The 19,882-nt window shown below is 45.6% G+C and overlaps 1 protein-coding gene across 3 annotated transcripts in view; it reads right to left on the reverse strand.

Moving 5' to 3' along the window:
- Positions 1–768: 768 nt before the first annotated feature.
- slc44a1b (solute carrier family 44 member 1b) overlaps positions 769–19,882 on the reverse strand; it is a 26,612-nt gene continuing 7,498 nt past the window's right edge. The window contains exons 5-16 of one of the 3 annotated variants that reach the window (XM_062548808.1): positions 18,356–18,449; positions 17,943–18,112; positions 17,283–17,372; positions 16,926–17,092; positions 13,418–13,604; positions 12,867–13,032; positions 12,306–12,462; positions 11,918–12,001; positions 8,286–8,423; positions 7,696–7,932; positions 6,208–6,294; positions 769–4,614 (exon numbers count right to left, since the gene is read on the reverse strand). In XM_062548808.1, coding sequence (XP_062404792.1) covers positions 4,591–4,614; positions 6,208–6,294; positions 7,696–7,932; positions 8,286–8,423; positions 11,918–12,001; positions 12,306–12,462; positions 12,867–13,032; positions 13,418–13,604; positions 16,926–17,092; positions 17,283–17,372; positions 17,943–18,112; positions 18,356–18,449 — 1,601 coding nt within the window. In that variant the 3' untranslated portion in view covers positions 769–4,590. Of the gene's footprint in view, positions 4,615–5,039; positions 6,295–7,695; positions 7,933–8,285; positions 8,424–11,917; positions 12,002–12,305; positions 12,463–12,866; positions 13,033–13,417; positions 13,605–16,925; positions 17,093–17,282; positions 17,373–17,942; positions 18,113–18,355; positions 18,450–19,882 lie in introns of all 3 variants that reach the window. The other 2 variants (XM_062548807.1, XM_062548809.1) reach the window with 2 other exon arrangements.

Here is a 19,882-nt window from a genome sequence, read left to right on the forward strand (position 1 = left end):
TGGATTCGCAAGAGCTACCCACCTCCCCCCATTATGATTACGTTTGTCGTAGCCTTTTGCTCACCAATAGTTAGCTGTTAGCTAATACACTGTGTTTGGAGAAATGCCACTGGCTTTTCTGTTTTAGACCGGTTTTGGCTGTCGTGACTGGCAACAAGAATGAATATCAACATGTCTTTAGTTGATGGGTCTTACTTTTCACGTTTATGTGGGACGTTATGGCGTAGTTGTTACAATACTGACGCTGGTTTTAAGGTATCAGATGGCTATCTTAGCATCGTAGGTTTGTCCAGCTACAAACGAGGCTTTTGGTGAAATGTCGCAGTAAATGATGAATTCATACCATGTATTTATTTGTTCAGAAGTATATTGTTAATGACCTCGCGTTATATAAGCTTGTGTGTCTGATTATGTCATGAAATATCGGTATGTTGTCAACGGTAGTGTGTCTAGCATAGTAGCCTATGAGCCTGCGGTCAGTTCATCAATGGCCCTGGCGATCTCTGGAAGTCCACTCTTTGTGAACGTTGGGAGACCCTAGTCTTAGAGTATTGGTTCATTTGCCGGAGGAAGACCCAAGGGCTGAAACGTTACTTTTTATAAACACAGGAGCTCAAGCAGTGTTGGCGACGTACGTCTTCTGTTACATCTCCCTAGGAATTGTTAACAGTTCAGGTCTATAAGCACTGAATCTCAGTAAATTATATCCGTTTCTTTTGGAGTGACTTTGTGTAAGCGAATATCAATGTGGTGTTGACAAAAGCGACATTTAAAGTTTTATTCCTTTATTACTTTAAAAAACAAATACATATGAAATAAATATAAAAAAGAAAGAAAGAAAGACATTAGTTCACTGTTAAACACCATTAATGCAGGTTGAAGGTCTAAACAAGGCCTTGCTTCACCACACACACACACACACACACACACACACACTTATCAGGACACACACCCACCAGATGTCTATCGAAAGCCCCTGCTCCCATCATATACACATCTACGTCACAACTCTCACCCTCCACACAAACGCCTGATGTCCACTAAAATACACTACACCATCCCTTGTGAACATACACACACTTTTTCTTTCTCCATCCATGTTACCATTCCTTTCTCGCTCCCTTTTTCATCCCTTCCTTCCCACATCAGATCAGTGCTGTGTGTGGGAAAGGTAACAGGAAGTGACATCACTAACTGAGGTGTGATGCCCTTCGTCCCTTTACGTCAGTTTGGCAAAACAACAAGAAGATGAAACCCTCACCTCATAACACACACACACACACACACCTCATAACACGCGCTCAGGGTTCAACACACACACACACATACCTCATAACACACACACAAGAAGATGAAACCCTCACCTCATAACACACGCTCAGGGTTCAACACACACACACAGACCTCAACGCAGTTTGCAGGGTTCATTACACACATACACACCTCCAAACACACTCATGGTTCAACACACACACACACACATTATGCACCAATGCAAGTACATTTACAAAGCGTGTCTGAGTATGTATGTGTGTGTGTTTACATAAAGAAATACCCACCTTCCCACACAAATAAGTAGTTCAACCACACACACACATAGTACGCATCAATGCATGTAGATTTAGAAAAAAGTGTATGTCTATGAGTGCATGTTTATATAGGGAATACCCACATCCCACAAAGTCAGGGTTTAGACACGCACACACAGCACCAACGTGTGTATGTCTACATAGATATGATGTGTGTGTATGTGTGTGCTCTATCCTCTCTAAGCTCGTATGGGACGTCTAGAAAAGGTGTGTTTTATAGTACATCATACCGTGTCGAATGTCTGTGCATGAGCTACAAAATCTCTGCAGTAAATTTAGATTTAAGAGGATACTACAGCATCTCTCACACCATGCTACGCTACACTTGTGTGTGTATGTGTGTGTGTTTGTCTCTGTGTGTGTGTGTGTGTGTGATTTGTACAAAATGCTTTATAATGCATCTGGTAGTTCCAGTGAGTTCACTGACTGGCACTCCTCTGACAATGTTCCGGTGAGCCCACTAACAAGAACTATTCCCTAAAAATGCTCTGGTGAGCCCAGACAAGAACTAGGCCTATTCCCTTAAAAAGTTCTGATGAGCTCACGAACAACTATTCCTCTAAAAACATTCTGATGAGCCAAGATCAAGGAACTCAATAGCCTCTTCTCAACGTCTCTCCTTAGTCCTCGATCCTCGTTCTCGCTGATCTATAAAGAATGATGTGGCGGCATCAATGGGATATTCTATTCAGTGTTCTTTATAGATCAGTGGGAACGAGTCCCAGGACCGAGGAGAGATGTTGAGAGTTGCCTCATGAATCAAACTTGACTCTAAATTGGGTTCTAAGCTCTAAAGCAAAACTAAAGTGGCTGATCATAAGCCCCTCCCACATGCCTGATCAGAAGCCCCTCCCATTTGCCTGATCATAAGCTCCTCCCACATGTCTGATCATAAGCTCCTCCTACAAATCTGATCATAGGCTCCTCCCTCAGGCCTGTGTGAAGGTCACTGTCGTCTGCCTATTGCGCTCTACAAGCGGGACAGACGTGCGTTACTCTAAAGTTTAAAAAGGTGTGTGCCCAATCTATGTGTGTGTGCGCTATGCACACTGCATGCTTTCCTAATACACAGTTACTGTGTGTGCGTGTGTGTGTGTGCGGTAGTGCAGAGTGGAAGCTCGCTGTAACTGTCAGTGTGTAGCTTCATGACCCACTATTTTTCAGAAGCCACACGTCACACTCCACCCTGCCATTCAGAATATTAACAAACATCTGGCCAGCACAGCAAGCACTTAACAGCTTCATACCTCCCCCTAGTGGAGCAGCACTAACGGCCCCATACCTCCCCCTGGGTAGAGCAGAAGCTGATTAGCGCCCCCTTCAGGTGGACCTGTGCTATGCTCAGAGGGAAACGCATCCACTGGAAAAGTTGGTCTGATGTCGACGCTAGTTGCTGACTGAAAGAGTGTGTGCAGGACCCGGTTGCTGACTGAAAGCGTGTGTGTTTGACGCGGTTGGATATGTGAAACTGAAAATTAAATCGGTGCCATTTTAACAGTCCTTTCCTGCTCCCACAATGCACTGCAGAAAGGGGAGGGGTTCCAGCTTAAGGCATTCCACACTCTGCTCCCATTGGGCGAAATGCAGAGCAGGGTCACTGTCTCTAACCAATAGCGTAGAGCTGAAGGCAGATGATAAACTGGATAAGGCAGTGTGTGTGTCTGTGTGTGTGTGTGTTTGTGTGTGTGTGCACGCACGTTCAGGATAGGACTAAGTGCACGTGGGTTTGTGTTTGTACACATTCAACATGGGATTGTGTGTGCGTGTGTGTTCATAACCAACCCCCCCACCCCTAATGCACAATACAAAGGTTATAGGACAGTGAGCACAGGTGTATGTGTGTGTGTGTGTGTGTGTGTGTGTGTGTGTGTGTGTGTGTGTCACTGCGATAAGTGTGGGTGTAAGTACATACTCTCTGTTCTCTATGAGTGTTAGTGCATATGCATGTATGTGCTCTCTATTGAGTGAGTGTGCTTGCTTTAATGGAAATGTGTGTGAAACCTTTATGGCAGTGAGTGTGTGTGTCCATGTGAGTGTGTGTGTGTGTGTGTGTGTCAGTAGGAAGACATCTGTGTATTGTCAATGTTAGCGTTAGCATTCTGTTCGATCAGTGAGTCCATGAAGCCACACCCACAAAATGTCTCCCAGGCAGCAGTCCCGCCCCCACTGTGTGATTGATTAGGGCGCTGGCCAATGGGAGGAGAATGTGATCCGCTGACACGCCTCCGGTCGATGGGGTTGTCCAGAGCAGACGGTTCTCCAGGGTTCCTTAGTAGAGTTCTCAAGGGTTCATCAAGGGTTCTTCAAGGGTTTGTGAGGGATCCGTGGGATGGTGCTCCATGCCCAGTTGCCTTGGTAACAGTCTGATCTTTGACCATCCACACGAACCCACCAAATAAACAAAAAAACAAACAAACAAACAAACAAACAAGCAACCAAACGAAGCGACCGAAAGAAAGGAGCAGGTAGCGTGGAGTGCCAGTGAGTTCTGGAGCGGCGGCGTCCTTCCTCTCCCCGCTGGAGGCCCCTCCTCCTCCTCACTGTGATTGGGTAGAACGTTGCATTAGAAAACGAGTGTTAGACGAGGGACGAGCAGTGAGATGTGAGCGCTCTCGGCTGCCCGGCGCACACACACACACACACACACACACACCACCCTCCGGCAGGGGCAGTGAGGCCAAATACACACTCGTCTGTGGTGAGAACCTCTGTCCCCCGGTGAAGGAGTGATTTTACTGGTCAGTACTGCAGATCTCCACTAGGTGGCGCCAGACTGGTTTAGTCTTATAAAAAGGACATCAGTGTGAAACGTCATCGTTTACTGAAGGGTGTGTGTGTGCAGCGCTCCAGTTTAAAGTGCTTCATTATGCGGTTATTCGTTTCGTTTTGTTTGTTTCCAGTCTCTTATTAAAATATCATTTTCCCTGGAGTGAAACCATAGTAAACATGTTACACGTAAAAATAATCATTTGGAATGTCTTTAAAAAGGTCTTCGGGAGACTCAAGCTGAGGACGGTCCTGGTGCCTGCAGGACAAAGACAGAAGAGGTGTCAGAACACACACACACACACTGAGACACACACACGCATGCACGCACGCATACACACACACACACACACACACACGCACAAAGAGCTAAGTTCACATGCAGAAAGCAACAGAAACACGTATAAGCACGTAACAGACTACTAAACACCAGTATTCCTACTCTACTAGCTAACTACTTCTGTTACCACCCACAGCATCACTAACTGTGTGTGAGTGTGTGTGTGCGTGTACAGTATGTGTGTGTGAGAGAGTGTGTCTGTGAAAATGTATATGTCTTTTGTGCACAGGAGCATAATCATGTGCTTGAATTTATGTGTGTGAGAGAGAGAGAGAGAGAAAAAGTTTGTGTGTGTGTGTGTGTGTGTGCGTGTGTCTGATGGCCACTAGTCTACACAAACTCACCTGATCTCTGCCAAAGACCCTCCCTAGTCTCAGAAGGCAACAATCTCCTCCTCTCCTCTCTTTTCTTCTATCTCTCCTCCTCTCCTCTCTTCTATCTCTGCTCTCCTCCTCTTGTCCCCTCCCCTCTACTCCCATCCTTTCATTTTCCTCTCTCTTTCTCTCTTTTCATCATCTCTCTTCTCCTCTCCTCTCTTTTTTTCCTCTCTCCACTCAGCTCATCTATCCTCCTTTCCTCTTCACTGGTCTCCTATTCATCTCTCTCTCTCTCTCTCTCTCTCTCTCTCTCTCTCTCTCTCTCTCTCTCTTCAGAATGTCTCACACCCCCCATTCCCCCATTCTCTGTCTAAGGTCACTGGTGCTATGTAAGGCCAAAGGTTAGAGTTCAGAGTTCAAAGTTCAAGGTTGAGCTGCGACTCAGGAGTGCGGAGGCAGACGGCGGCCGACGGAGGCATGATGGATGAGAAGAGGGGCGCTGATGATGATGATGATGACGAGGAGGATGAAGGTGAGAGGAGGGTGAGTTAGCAGGCCGGTGAGTGAGCGTGTGTTATCAGCACAAGCACCAGGTGGCGCCAGAGAGGCCATCTCGACACGCTGGGTAGCGCTGGGTAGCGCAGGTTAGTGCTGGACCCTGCTGAACCCTGCGGAGGGGTGAACTGCATGGCAGTGGTGTGTTAGTGCCCTCTACAGGTGGGTGAGGGCTTAACTGCAAGTGTTAGTGCCCTCTACAGGTGGGTGAGGGCTTAACTGCAAGTGTTAGTGCCCTCTACAGGTGGGTGAGGGCTTAACTGCGTGGCAGTAGTAAGTGTTATCGCCCTCTACTGGTAGCTGAGGGCTTTGGTGACGGTGCTGCTGGAGGTGGTGGTGGTGGAGATGGCTGTGTGCTGGCGCCCTCTGCTGACGCTGCTGGGAGCTGACACCCCACGGCGGTGTGTGTGTGTGTGGGCTGCAGCATGGAGGCGATCAGGAAGAGCGAGGAGGTGGGCAGCGACACACACATGAAGAGCAGCACGTCCTGCGTCACACACAGCACCAGAGGTTGCTCCCACACCACCCAGTCCACCAGCACACACACCAGCAGGAAGTAGAGCTGGAACTCCTGCAGCTCCTCCCACTCCGGCGCCGGCCAATCAGGAGCCTCCTCCTCCTCGCCCTCTCCTTCACTCACCATGGCTGTAAGCTCCGCCTCTTCCCGAGCGCGACTCCGCACACGTTCGGTTGCTGCTGCAGACTTCCTGCTGTTCTCCACAAACTCCTGCAGGACACACACACACACACACATATGGACCAGTTGGAGAGTGTGTGTACACGTGTGTGTGTGTGTGTGTGTGTGTGTGTGTGTGTGTGTGTGTGTGTGTGTGTGTGTGTGTGTGTGTGTGAATGTCTGACTTCCTGCTGTTCTCCACAAACTCCTGCAGGACACTCACACATATGGTGCAGTTGCAGTGTGTATATATGTGTGTGTGTGTGTGTGTGTGTGTGTGTGTGTGTGACTTCCAGCTGTACTCCACAAACCCCTGCAGGACACACACACACACACGGACCAGTTTGTGTGTATGTGTGTGTGAGACTCCTACAGGATATGCCCTGATTTGGAGTAGCTGAAGAGTCAGCTGCTTGGCTGGGCGTATCACACGTCTCATTGAGTCTGAGCCAGGGGGGGGGGGGGGGGGGATAGAGATAGAGATAAAGAGAGAGAGAAGAAAAAGAGAGAGAAAGATAAGGTAGGAAAAGCAGCATTGTTTAGGTCACATGTTCACCCACATTTATAGGATTCAACTCTCAAAGAGATTTAGGAAAGAGCAATACCAATGTATTCATACTGGAGCTGTTGCTTTGCTCCATGTCTAGAGAACACCTAGTTGACCGAGCTGGAGAAATATCAGCAGATTTGTAGTCTTAGCTACAGTATTTATCATGCTCATATTTGGGCACGTGTTTGGACAGGCTGGTCACTAGCGGACTCAGGATTGTTGGATTAACATTGGGAAAAGGAGGTGTTGCCTGTATCTATAAGGTTGTCAACAGAATCACATGACTGAACCTTCCCTGAGCAATTATTGCACCTGTCCAATTTATGCCCTTATGTAGTATTTTATTGCCTCTGCCAAGGAGGTCATGTTTTCATTGTTTTTTTTTTGTTTTTTGTTTGTCTGTCTGTTTGTTTGTCTGTTAGCAGGGTAACATAAGGATGGATTTCGATGACATTTTCAGGAAAGGTCTGAAATGACCGAAGGAACATTTTGGGAGTGATCACTGTCTGGATCCAGGCTCTTAGCGGAGGTCTGCACTCTCGGAGTGCTTTTCTAGTTGTGAATTATGGACACAAATAAAGAAGTAAACTGGGTATGTGTGTGTGTGTGTACCATAAGGGCCTTGTCCATGTAGAACTCCCGGCCTGGCGTGCCGTCATTGAATTTGGTCTGTGAGTGTGTGTGTGTGAGTGTGTGTGTGTGTGTGTGTGTGTGTGTGTGTGTGTGTGTGTGTGTGTGTGTGTGTGTACCATAAGGGCCTTGTCCACGTAGAACTCACAGCCTGGCGTGCCGTCGGTGTATTTGGTGTGTGTGTGTGTGTGTGTGTGTGTGTGCCATAGGGGCCTTGCGGCCTGGCGTGCCGTCGTTGTATTTGGGGTGTGTGTGTGTGTGTGTGTGTGTACCATAAGGGCCTTGTCCATGTAGAACTCGCGGCCTGGCGTGCCGTCGTTGTACTTGGTGTCGATGGCGAAGCAGAGGAAGAGCACGTCCACTACGGCCTCGAAGACGGACAGGAAGCAGTGGGCCACCAGGAAGGAGAAGAGCCCCACCAGCAGCAGAGGCAGCAGCCACTCACTGTAGTCCCGCTGGTAGTTCAGCGCCAGCACGCCCGCAAACGCCGTGCACGTCACGATCAGCACCTACACACACACACACACACACACACATACAGTCATACACATGAATAGTCACGCCCACACACACAGACACACACACAAAGAGTGTCATACACACACACACACACACACACAAATCCATACACACCCACATTTGCATGCAAAATTACACATACATACACACAGAAATATCGTTCTACCTGCATATGTGTGTGTGTGTGTATGTGTATGTACATGAGCCTGTTGTGTTGCATTATGCATGCATTATGGTGTTTTGGTGAATGTGTGCATTTGCCAAATAAAGAAGAGCACTGTCTGTCTCTCTGTCTGTGTGTGTGTGTGTGTGTGTGCACAATGCTAAAGAAAAGTGTGTTCACCTTGCCCAAAAAGAGCACAAAGTCTCCTATGGTGTTGATGGCCGCCACTCTGAGCGCATTCTCCACCAGGATGACGAACGCATCACGTGCCGACACACAGAAGCTGGTGCTGTTGATCGCTGTTGCTGCATACGCATTCTGTAGAGAAGTTAACACACACACGCACACACGCACACACACACACACACACACACACACACACACACACACACACACACACACACACACACACACACACACACACACACATACACAAATACAGTCAATGAAAACATTTTTCAACATAAAGACTAGGGCCGGGACTTTAGCGCGTTAATTACGATTAATTAATTACACAAACATTAATGCGTTAAAAAAAATGACGCATTTTAATCGTATGCATATTTATTTTTGCACCGCGGAACGTTTCTCACTGGATGAGTTTCAGACGGACCGATTATACTGGAGCACCAAGTAACGCGCATGAGTTCGGTTCAGACAAAACAAACCACAGTGGCACAGTGAACATGAACAAAGAAGCTGATGTGACCGCGTTGGTTGGCCCCGTGGATGGGAAATGTTGTTACAAAAAACGAACGGATGGAAGCGTAGATAAGAGCATGGTTGTGTGCAACCTATGCAACAAGGACGTATCACCGCAGGTATCACCTCAGTGCAAAACATAAAGCAGCTAGCTGCTAGCGTGGACAAAGTATTGTGATATTCCAGACACTTGAGGGAAACCTCTGAGCTTTATTTATTAAACAAATAGCAACCGAGTTGCTGTTACAGCCACAACTCACGCTTATAACAGTAATCCACCGCACCTAATTCCATGTCCAACTTTCATAGACCTAAAAGAAATTTCACACTCAGAACCGCATACAAGCACACACGCACACACGTAAACTCCGCCCCCCAGTTCCCCTTAAAGGGACACAACAATTTCATGAACTCAACTCAAGGTAACAGGTGACACAATTAACAGGATATCACAGTATTATAGTTTACAGAAGGTCTACCTATCTATAGGCTACATGAATTTCTGAAAATGTACTATTTCTAAATATGGTATTGCTACACTGTATGGCAAAAATTGCACTGGTCTGTTGGACTTATTAATAAACAATATTTTTGTTGCTTAAGCTTAGGCCTATGTATTCAGTCATTATCCAATAGTAGGCTATACTAAAAATCCATGTGAAAAAAAAATACTTCTCACTGTTCTCAGGTCATATATTTATATACAATTAAAATGCGATTAATTTCGATTAATTAATTACAAAGCCTCTAATTAATTAGATTAATTTTTTTAATCGAGTCCCAGCCCTAATAAAGACAAATTCCATATTATTTTGGCAGTGTTCAAATTTGCACTTTGTAAATGTGATACTGCTGGTTCAATATGTACAACATGAGAGTTTCAGCTGCATTTCACCAGTTATGGGCTAACCCTTACAAAAACTAATTGCAGTATTTCAAGTAGAGGTGTGAATCTCTCCCTTTTAAGACGATTCAATTTGTATCGATTCATAAAGCTACGATACGATTCACAGACGATGCGGTTTAATACAGAACGATTCAGTGCGATTCGATACGATTCGATACGGTGCAGTAATAGGCCCCAAAATGTTCTTAACTCATTAACTGCCATTGACGTCTTTAAACGTCAATTTAGACACATACGTTGACTGCCATTGACGTCTATAGACGTCAATTGCCGTTTTCAATGGGGAGGGCTCCTGGGTGGGCTTGGGAACGATCTGGCAGAGTTTCAGGCTTGTAAACAGACTGCACTAGCGATCCGAACCTCTAGATGGCAACAGTGCCATTTGGATCATTAGTATCTGCCTAGAGTGCACAAGTCATGCAGAGACAACTAGCAAACACACTGAAGATCGACCACAGTGGATCTAGTTTGCACGCGATGCAGGGAATAAATATGCTTACTTCTTACATCAAGGATGGAAAACACGTGAACGGTATGATCCATTTACATTGGATATTGCGATATAGACTAACAACAACCTTGCTAGTGCTAGCTTGCTAAGTCTAGCATCCTGTTCAGAGTCTTTAGCGACCATCAGAGTCCCTAGCAACCTTGACGAGACTGACGAGATAACAGTGCAATCGTGGTTGACATACTACTGAAACGCTAACGTTAAAAAGTTGATTTTCACAAAAAGATCGTTTTCTCCATGTTTTGGTCAAAAACAGGTGTTTTTAGCAAAACTAACCCATGTTCTACTGACGATTACTAAAGAACGGAAAACGATAGAAACAAGCCGTTTTTTCCTGGTGAAAGAAGAGAGTCTACTCTTTAATTTGGTACCTTCGGTGTTTACATAGTCATAAAGCTCACCGTTCGGTGGATCTTGGAAAAACAGTCAAAATGCTGTAAAACGTCTGGCAGTATGGAGCGCTCTGCACTGAAAATCGCTGGCAGCCAATGAGTTAATCTCGTTTTATTTTCCATACTGCAGATTTGTTTTGGGTTTTTTTTGCTACTTTAAATGGTATGAGAGTTACAATTGCATGTCATTAGTTGTATTTTTCCCAAAGAACTTGATTGACTGAATTGAAAGACTGAACAAACATTTTGATAATAAGAACGTGGCCAAATGCCTCTAAACGAAATCACTCTATAGCCTACTTAGCTGCTGAACAAATCACAATAGTTTAAAACGTGATGTAGCTGTAGCTCTTGGGAAAGAGTATCTGTCTGGATTACCTTTCATAAATAAGGAGGCTACTAACACACGTTGTGAGAAGCGCGTTCAACAAAGCAACAGGTAAGACATGACAGGTAAGCAACACCCTCCCTCCTCAGTCAACTTTCAGACGTGCACCGAACATACAATACAGTAAGGCACCGAAGCATTGGGGAGATACCCGCGGAAAGGGGAATGCAGGAGGCTGACAAGGGGTGTTTGTTGTAGACTATGAAGCTAGGTTTGAGGCTTGTGCTTACGACTGAATATGACTTTCGTTCAGGATACTGCAACACACGTTAACGTCAGCGTTATCTGTGTTTCACTAAACTCGACAACTAGCCTAGTTTGTTGCCACTGTAGCAGTGACGCTTACCCTCGTTGGAGAAGGCTAGACGCGGTGTGTTAGCAAATCAGGGTCGGTCTTATGATTTTGAAAGTAACATAATTTGTAACGTTAGTTTTCCGATTCGTCATTTTAAAATCGATTTATCTATCGATTCATAGTAACCTACATTTAAACCGATGCAGGGGTTGCCTTCCGATGGACTCACATTTTGAACGTTCCGAATGATTTCCGATACGTATTGGTTAATCTTTACACTCCTAATTTCAAGTGTCAAAACTGCAGTTTATGAGGAATTCCTTGATATTCATATGCAGTAGTGCAGTATTATGGATGTTACACTGCACTTCACTGCAGCAATATAGCATTTTGGAGATGCAACTGCATTAACTCCATTTGTCACAGTTTTATTTATTTTAACCATTCCATGACTCTGAAGATGTTCAGTTATGATAAACATTGTGCCTCTCCATTTGTCCCATCACTGTTGTTTTATTTTTTGTAAGGGAAGGTCTCTCCTCTGTGGCCCAAGATCAGACACACATGCCGGTGTGAATATCAAAATCAAAAACGTGTGAATAGACTTTGAATCTCACCTGGTTCAGATAGTTGAGGCACTTCTCCAGACACCAGAGACAGCAAATACAAGTCTTCAGCATACAGCGAGCACACGCGTTCTCCTGACAACGACACACAAATCAGTGAATATTTAGCGCTTTGTAGCGCTAGCATATGAGATTACAGTAACTGTGGTGTTTAGTAGTTTGTAGCATGAAAGGCTAAGGCTACGTTCAGACTTAGCATCTTTTTCTGACAAAAGAAGTTGTGCAGACCGTATAGCCCTCTGTAGTGTTGGTAGCGGTGTGTAGCATGTGAAGCTAGCCCTCTGTAGTGTTGGTAGCGGTGTGTAGCATGTGAAGCTAGCCCTCTGTAGTGTTGGTAGCGGTGTGTAGCATGTGAAGCTAGCGCTCTGTGGCGGCTCACCTTGCCCTTGAGCTGGTTGTGGACATACATGAGGATGAGTCGGGGGATCTTGACCAGAGTGATGATGAAGGAGCCCTTCGCCACGGTGCCCAGATGGTAGCGCGCCAAGCGCAGCACCGACGACAGGATGGGGGTGATGGGCAGCCGCCCCTTATCCCTTCAGCAGAGAGAAACGCAGCCAATCAGCTAACACGCTAATCACCTACTCATGCTAATCATCAAAACCTACATTACCTCACACTAAAGTAGAAAGGCAGCCAATCAGCTAACACACTAAGTTCAATCTACACCCACATTACCTCATACTAAACTCTAACTCTGCATCAGTCACTACAAAGCCTACAAAGCCAATGAGGTGTGTGCTTGTGTGTGTGTGTGTGTGTGTGTGTGTGTGTGTGTGTGTGTGTGTGTGTTTTTCAGAAAGTGTGTGTGTGTGTGTGTGTGTGTGTGTGTGTGTGTGTTTTTCAGAAAGTGTGTGTGTGTGTGTTTTTCAGAAAGTGTGTGTGTGTGTATGTGTGTGTGTGTGTTTTTCAGAAAGTGTGTGTGTGTGTGTGTGTGTACCTTGTAAAGTAGTATGTAACCACAGCTCCAGCGATGGTCATCTGTTGGCAGGCCAGGATGAACTCACTGACCCACACCAGGCCGAAGGTGTGGTACCACGTCAGGTACTGCTTGGCCCCCGTCAGCCGGAACTCAATAAGGCCAGTCTCATTCTGGATTGGGTCACCTAAACCCATGCACACACACACAGGAACACACACACACACACAAACAGGAATAACACAGTCAGACATATAGGAACACACCCAACTTTAAATTGAAAAAGGTTTGAGTAACAGTGCTGTATATTTGCCCTGGGTGACAAGAGTGTGTGTTTGTGTTTGTGTGTGTGTGTGTGTGTGTGTGTGTGTGTGTGTGTGTGTGTGTGTGTGTGTGCCCATGTGTGCATGTGTGTGTGTCTGTGTTTGTGATCTGTGTACGTGTGTGTGTGTGTTAACATGTGTGTGTTTGTGTGTGTGTAAGAGGGTGTGTGAGCATGTAGTATGTGTATGTGTATGTGTGTGTATTCGTGATCTGTGACTGTGAGTATGTGTGTATGTGTGTGTTCTCACCGCTGGTGCCGAGGAAGAGGAGCACCAGGAGCCAGTAGGTCCAGAAGGCGAGGAGGACGAGGAAGGTGAGGAAGGGCTGCAGGACCAGCAGCGGCAGGTGGATGAACACCTTACCGGCCACACGGAACAGAGCGATGGTCAACGCCACGCGCTTACGCATGAAGAGCATCAGCAGCAGCAGGATCACCTACACACACACACACACACACACACACACACACGGAACAGAGCCATGGTCAACGCCACGCGCTTACGCAAGAAGAGCATCAGCAGCAGAAGGATCACCTACACACACACACACACACACACACACACACACTGTATTACTCATACACTCAATACTCACTTAAGGCGAGACACGGCAGGTGAAAACATCGTTTTTGTGACCTCCGGTCAATTTCAATATTTTGTGCTAGTTTGCTACCTTAGCATGTATTCTACCACCCTACTACAACAATAAAGTCCGATTTGCACATTTAGGTGTTTATTTCATGACATTCTGTCCACTCGCGCCTATATATTTCTCCTAATTTTACCAAAAGTTCCCATTCTAAAGTGTCATGTACTACCGCGACCGTGAACCAAATCATATCGTGTGTGACACCGTTCAAAAGCCCTTTTTCTCCTGAATGACGCTATGCAATCCAAATATGGACATTTCCTTTGTATTAGCAACCAATCGCGAAAGTTTAAAGGCGAGTCTAGGCTTAGAACGTATCCCATTGGCTGTGTTTCAAGGCTGTTTTCTCAAAACGAGTTTCTTCTCCCACTCTGAGAACATAATCTCCACTTCTGAAGCACTTACATGCGCCAAACTTTCCAGTCTTATGCCAAACTATATTTACAAGACTTTTACAGAGGGGTTTGTTGAAATATGATTCCTAACCTGAGATATATGACATTTTATGCTTAAAAACATGGCAAAAAACTATTTTTCAAGGCTATTGACACTATATGCTGATTTACAAGACAACAGAAGTAGATATCCATAAATCCCTTTGTAATTTTTCTCCCATCTAATATATTAACACAATGAAAAAACAATTTTGAACCTGGCTTTATCCAAAACTCAGATTATGTATTTTAAAATATATGCAAATTAGCGCATATTTAATGAGATAATGCCTAATTTGCATATTTAAACATTAAATTACAAAAAACTTGTAATACATTTTTTTCTTATGTTGATATAAGTAATCAACTGGGGAAGTTTCATAGTGATATCTGCTAGTTAAAAATTTTACCCTATTCACCTGTAGTGTCTCGCCTTAATGAACAGTAGCGGCAGGATCGCCTGACACCCCACATACACGCACATATACACACTTGCTTCCTCGTGAACAGCATCAAGGGTAGCTGGATCACATAACATCACAACACATACACACACACACACACACTATATTACTAATACGGTCATCCTCACACACACTACTCACACACACTTAACACTTGCAGACTAGTTCATACACACACACTAAATACTGACATGTGATGAAACACCAGTGCAGCACAGCTCAAATATAATACAGCGCCAGTGTGTCCACCTGGTGGCCTTACACCAGCAAATACCAGCTAAAACCAGCTAAAACCAACTACCAGCTTTCAGTAGGGACATCTGCACAGCTCAAATATAATACAGCACACTACATATCTGACCATCACACTTGCCCTCAGACTGAACTATTTGCACAATAACAACGACTCTAACACTGTGTTTACACGTTTGTTGTTGTGCTAGCTGGCTAACGTCTCTGTCAGCTAGCTGCCTTAAACAGTGTTGATGACTATCCATACTGTTGCAATCACATCAGATCACATGATCTTTGATTCTGTGCTTCAGCACTGCTGCACTGCCTCAGATCGGTTAATAACAGTTCCTTCACATCTACAGAGGACAGAGAGGGAGAGAGAGAGAGAGAGAGACGGAGAGAGCGACAAAGACAGAGAGGGCGAAAGAGTGGGAGCATATGTAGATTTGGGAAGGCCGGTAGAGGAGAAATGTAGTGTCAGCACACACACACACACACACACACAATGGAAGACAGATGATTTCAGCAGCCTCACACTCTGCTTGTCATTTTCATCACCATCTTCATCTTACTGTCTTCAGCCATTTTTCTCTCTGATACGCACACACACACACACACACACACACACACACACACACACATACACACACACACACACACATACTCAGTCTTCTCTGCCTCTAGGTTTCCTTTAGTCTCTCTGGGCCAGATGTACTAATGTTTTTGCGCCCATTTCAGGCGTAACGTGCACGTGAAAACATAGGGAGGTGTACAAACAGGCCATACTGAGGGAAAAGCGCAGACTGCCTGTCGGGGGAGCTGAGAACGGCTATTTGCGCTTTTCCATGTCACGCATCATAGAAGGGTCAGAAGAATGTGGGAGTGTCGCACAAACACAGGGGAGAAGTGCTAATAGCGATTGATTAGGTATTCTGCCGTATGAAAACAGCGCACATCTATCCTGCGGTGAAAAACCTGTGCGCCTGTTAAAAGCAGGTGTAATTGCAGTTAAATGCGTCAATTAGAGAAACTTAGAGAAACTTTTAGAGACACCTGAATCTGTATTCAGAGCATCAGTTTTCTTCATTGTACTATGTAAAAATTTAAAATGCTGCAATATTCAACTGCGCTTGGGGTTCAGCTGTGCACACGCAATTGGTGCTGTAGAGGGGGCGGGGACGGGTAGTGATGAGTGCTGTTACTGTAACGTAATATAGAAAAGCACAGCGTTCGCATTCTGCACATACAAAAACACAGTATTAGCGCTTTCTTAGTACGTCCGGCCCTGTCTCTCACTCTCACACACACACACACACACCACACACACACACACACTCACAGTCTTCTCTGCTTCTAGCTATCTCTTACAGTCTTTCTCTCGCTCATGCTAAAACTCTCTCACACACACACACACTCAAGGCCCTATGTGAGGATGCTTGTTATAGAGTTCTCGGTGTTAGAAGGAGGTCACTGGGTTCAGAAGAGAGCAGGCTAGGCCAACATCACACATCGCTCTTCTTTTACACGTCTGCTGTCTTCCAAGGCATCCACTCACGAGATAAGTGCAGGAAGTAGAGACAGGTTGTGCACTAATATTCCCTTCCATCCTTTAACCGTCTCAACCCAGTTCATTTACTACTATCTGTAATCCCCAACTAGCTGTCTCCACACTCCACACCACCCAACAGAAAAACAATCCTTCACATCTTAATCTTTTTATTTTCATATCTTTTGTATGAGTGTGTTCATCAGGCTATAAGTGATGCAATCACTTTCTAAGATACCTGCACTGACCATTCGGCTGATCACACCTCACTCTATACCTATGAGCGCACACACTCTTTGACACGCACACACACACACACACACACACACACACACACACACACACACACACACTCACAGTGAAGATGGTGGCTGCGATGGCGTAGATCATAAGCGTTTGTGTGTGTGTGTGTGTGTGTGTGTGTTCTCACAGTGAAGACGGTGGCTGCGATGGCGTAGATCATGAGGGCGTGTGTTTTCTCTTTCGTCTCCTCCTCCTCCACTGGCTCCGCTCCCTCTTCCTCCGGGTCCTTCAGCTGAGTGTCGTTCACACTCAACCTGTGATCGATGTACAGCCACCACAGAATACTGGTGCCTCCTGCAACACACACACACACACACACACACACACACACACACAGACACAGACACAGACACAGACACAGACACAGACACACACACACACATATACACACACACACACACACATTTGTCAGCCATATAACGATGAGCACTGGTGAGGGTAGACTATATAAGAACGCAAACCAAAATACAGGAAGTGGCCTCACCAAGAGAACCGAGCACCACCAGGCCGGTCAGAATCCACACCAGCACAGCCGAGATGTAGCGGATAATCACCATCAGGATCATAGACAGCACTGCACACACACGCATGCACGCACGCACACGCACACACACGCACACCACGCACACACACACACACACACAGAAAGGTATAAGATTGGTCAAGTCATACCAGCACAGCACGCACGCACGCACGCACACACACACACACACACACACGCACACCACGCACACACAGAAAGGCATAAGATTAGTGAAGTCACACCAGCACAGCCGAGATGTAGAAGATGATGACACACACATGCAAACCGACACTCACACACACACACACACACACATGCAAACCGACACTCACACACATACACAAACACACACACACCTAGTGCGAGAACACAGAGGCCGATGATGATCTCCTTGCTCTCTCTCACATACACACACACACACACACACACACACACACACACACACACACACACACCTAGTGCGAGAACACAGAGGCCGATGATGATCTCTTTGCTCTCTCTCACACACACTCTCACACACACACAAACACACACACACCTAGTGCGAGAACACAGAGGCCGATGATGATCTCTTTGCTCTCTCTCACACACACTCTCACACACACACACACACACACACACCTAGTGCGAGCACACAGAGGCCGATGATGATCTCCTTGCTGGCGGCGATGCTGGCGATGAGCCGGTGCAGGAGGCTGTTGTCGCTGACGAAGGTCACCACGGCCTCGGCGAACTTGGCGTAGCACGAGATGTCCATGGGAGTGCAGCGGTTAAACACCGGCAGCGGCTTACTGCAGGGTCACAGGTCAAGGGTCATGACCTTAACAAGCATTACTGTACATGATGACAGAGATGACCCAACACCGGCCCGGACACAACACACACTCAAGAATCACCAACCAATGATGGATAGATGGATAGATAGAGGAATATACATTTAAAGAGAAATGTGAGAGACACTGAGATAATAGAAGACAGAAAGAGATGATAGAGAAAGGGATAGAGAGAGAGAGAGAGAGAAAGGCAGAGCGCACCTCTGGGGTACTGGAAGTTTGGGGCACTTGTCCCAGCGGTCAGGGTGGCTGGGGTACTTATGACCGGCCAGCTCATAGGAGCACAGCTCAGAGCCTGAGAAGAGGAGAGGAGAGGGGGAACAGAGGAGGACAGAGGAAGAGAGAGGAGAGGAGGAAGAGAGGAAGAGAAGAAGCTGATTTAGATAGTATACAGTATAAGTGTTAAGCAGAGCTCTGAGGAATCTGGATTATTTTCTAATGATTATACATATAAACATACCCACATACCCACATACATACTGTACATATCCACACACATTCATGCATCATAAGGCCACATACATATACATACACACATACATACTGTACATACATACATACACACATACATACATACATACATACATACACATACCCATATACACTATATTGCCAAAAGTATTGGGTCACCTGCCTTGACTCGCATATGAATTGAAGTGACATCCCATGCAGCTATAACAGCTTCAACTCTTCTGGGAAGGTACTTTCCACAAGGTTAAGGAGTGTGTTCATGGGATTTTTTAAATCATATTACATTTTGTTCTGATTGCTTATGCACATTTTTTGTACCTATTGGTTATTTTTGCAAAACCTTTCACCAAATCAGCAAAACATTGCGAGAACATGGTTCTCGCAAAAGTGAACACACCTTGCTCAAGGTGAGTTTTCGTATCAAACAGTAAACACAAGCCATCATATTACAGTAATAAGCACAACATTGTGCCAACTACACACTGATGGTATGAATACAAAACACATCTGGCTTTTGCTTTCTCTGTGCACAAGGTAGGCTATGTCAGTTTGAGGTCATACTTTTGTCATAGTTTTGTAAACATACAGGGATCCAAACTTCAAGTGTTGGTGTTTCATCAAAATGAAGACCAAGTCAAAACACAAAATAGTAAAAAATCAGTCTACATCATGTTGTCTCTCTGGGTCCAGCCACAAAATCGCATGCAATGTCCCCCAGTCCAAGGCACCAGGGAAAATATCTTCTGGAATGCCGTATCCAGGCATGACAAGATGACAATATCCCCACATGCCTCCTCCATTGCCTGTAAACGGGCTATGCATTGATGGGCATGACGGTCATAGACCTTCCAGCGACAGGCAGAGAAGAACTCTTCAATTGGATTCAAGAATGGAGAGTATGAGGGGAGGTTGAGTATAATGAAGAAGAGTGGGTGAAACCAGTTGCGGACCAAAGTTCCCTATAGAAACTAACAATTCGGTTCAAGTTCAGGGTCATTCCATGGTTGATTACATGGTCCACTATTGCAGCTCTGATGTCATCAGTAATTCTATTTCTTCCTCTTCTTCCTCTTCCTCTTCCCCTCCTCGTCCTCCTCTTGCTCCTCCTAGTCCTCTTCCTCTAACTTCACCTCCTTGTCCTTGTTGTCCTCTCCCTCTCACTTCTTCACCTCTGTCCTCTTTCTCCTCCTCTTCCTCCTACTTCTTCACCTCCACATCCTCTTCCTAGGCCTCCTCTAATTCTCACTCTTCCTGCTC

Source organism: Sardina pilchardus, chromosome 11 (assembly GCF_963854185.1).
Source record: "Sardina pilchardus chromosome 11, fSarPil1.1, whole genome shotgun sequence".
NCBI classification, from domain to species: Eukaryota; Metazoa; Chordata; class Actinopteri; order Clupeiformes; family Clupeidae; genus Sardina; species Sardina pilchardus.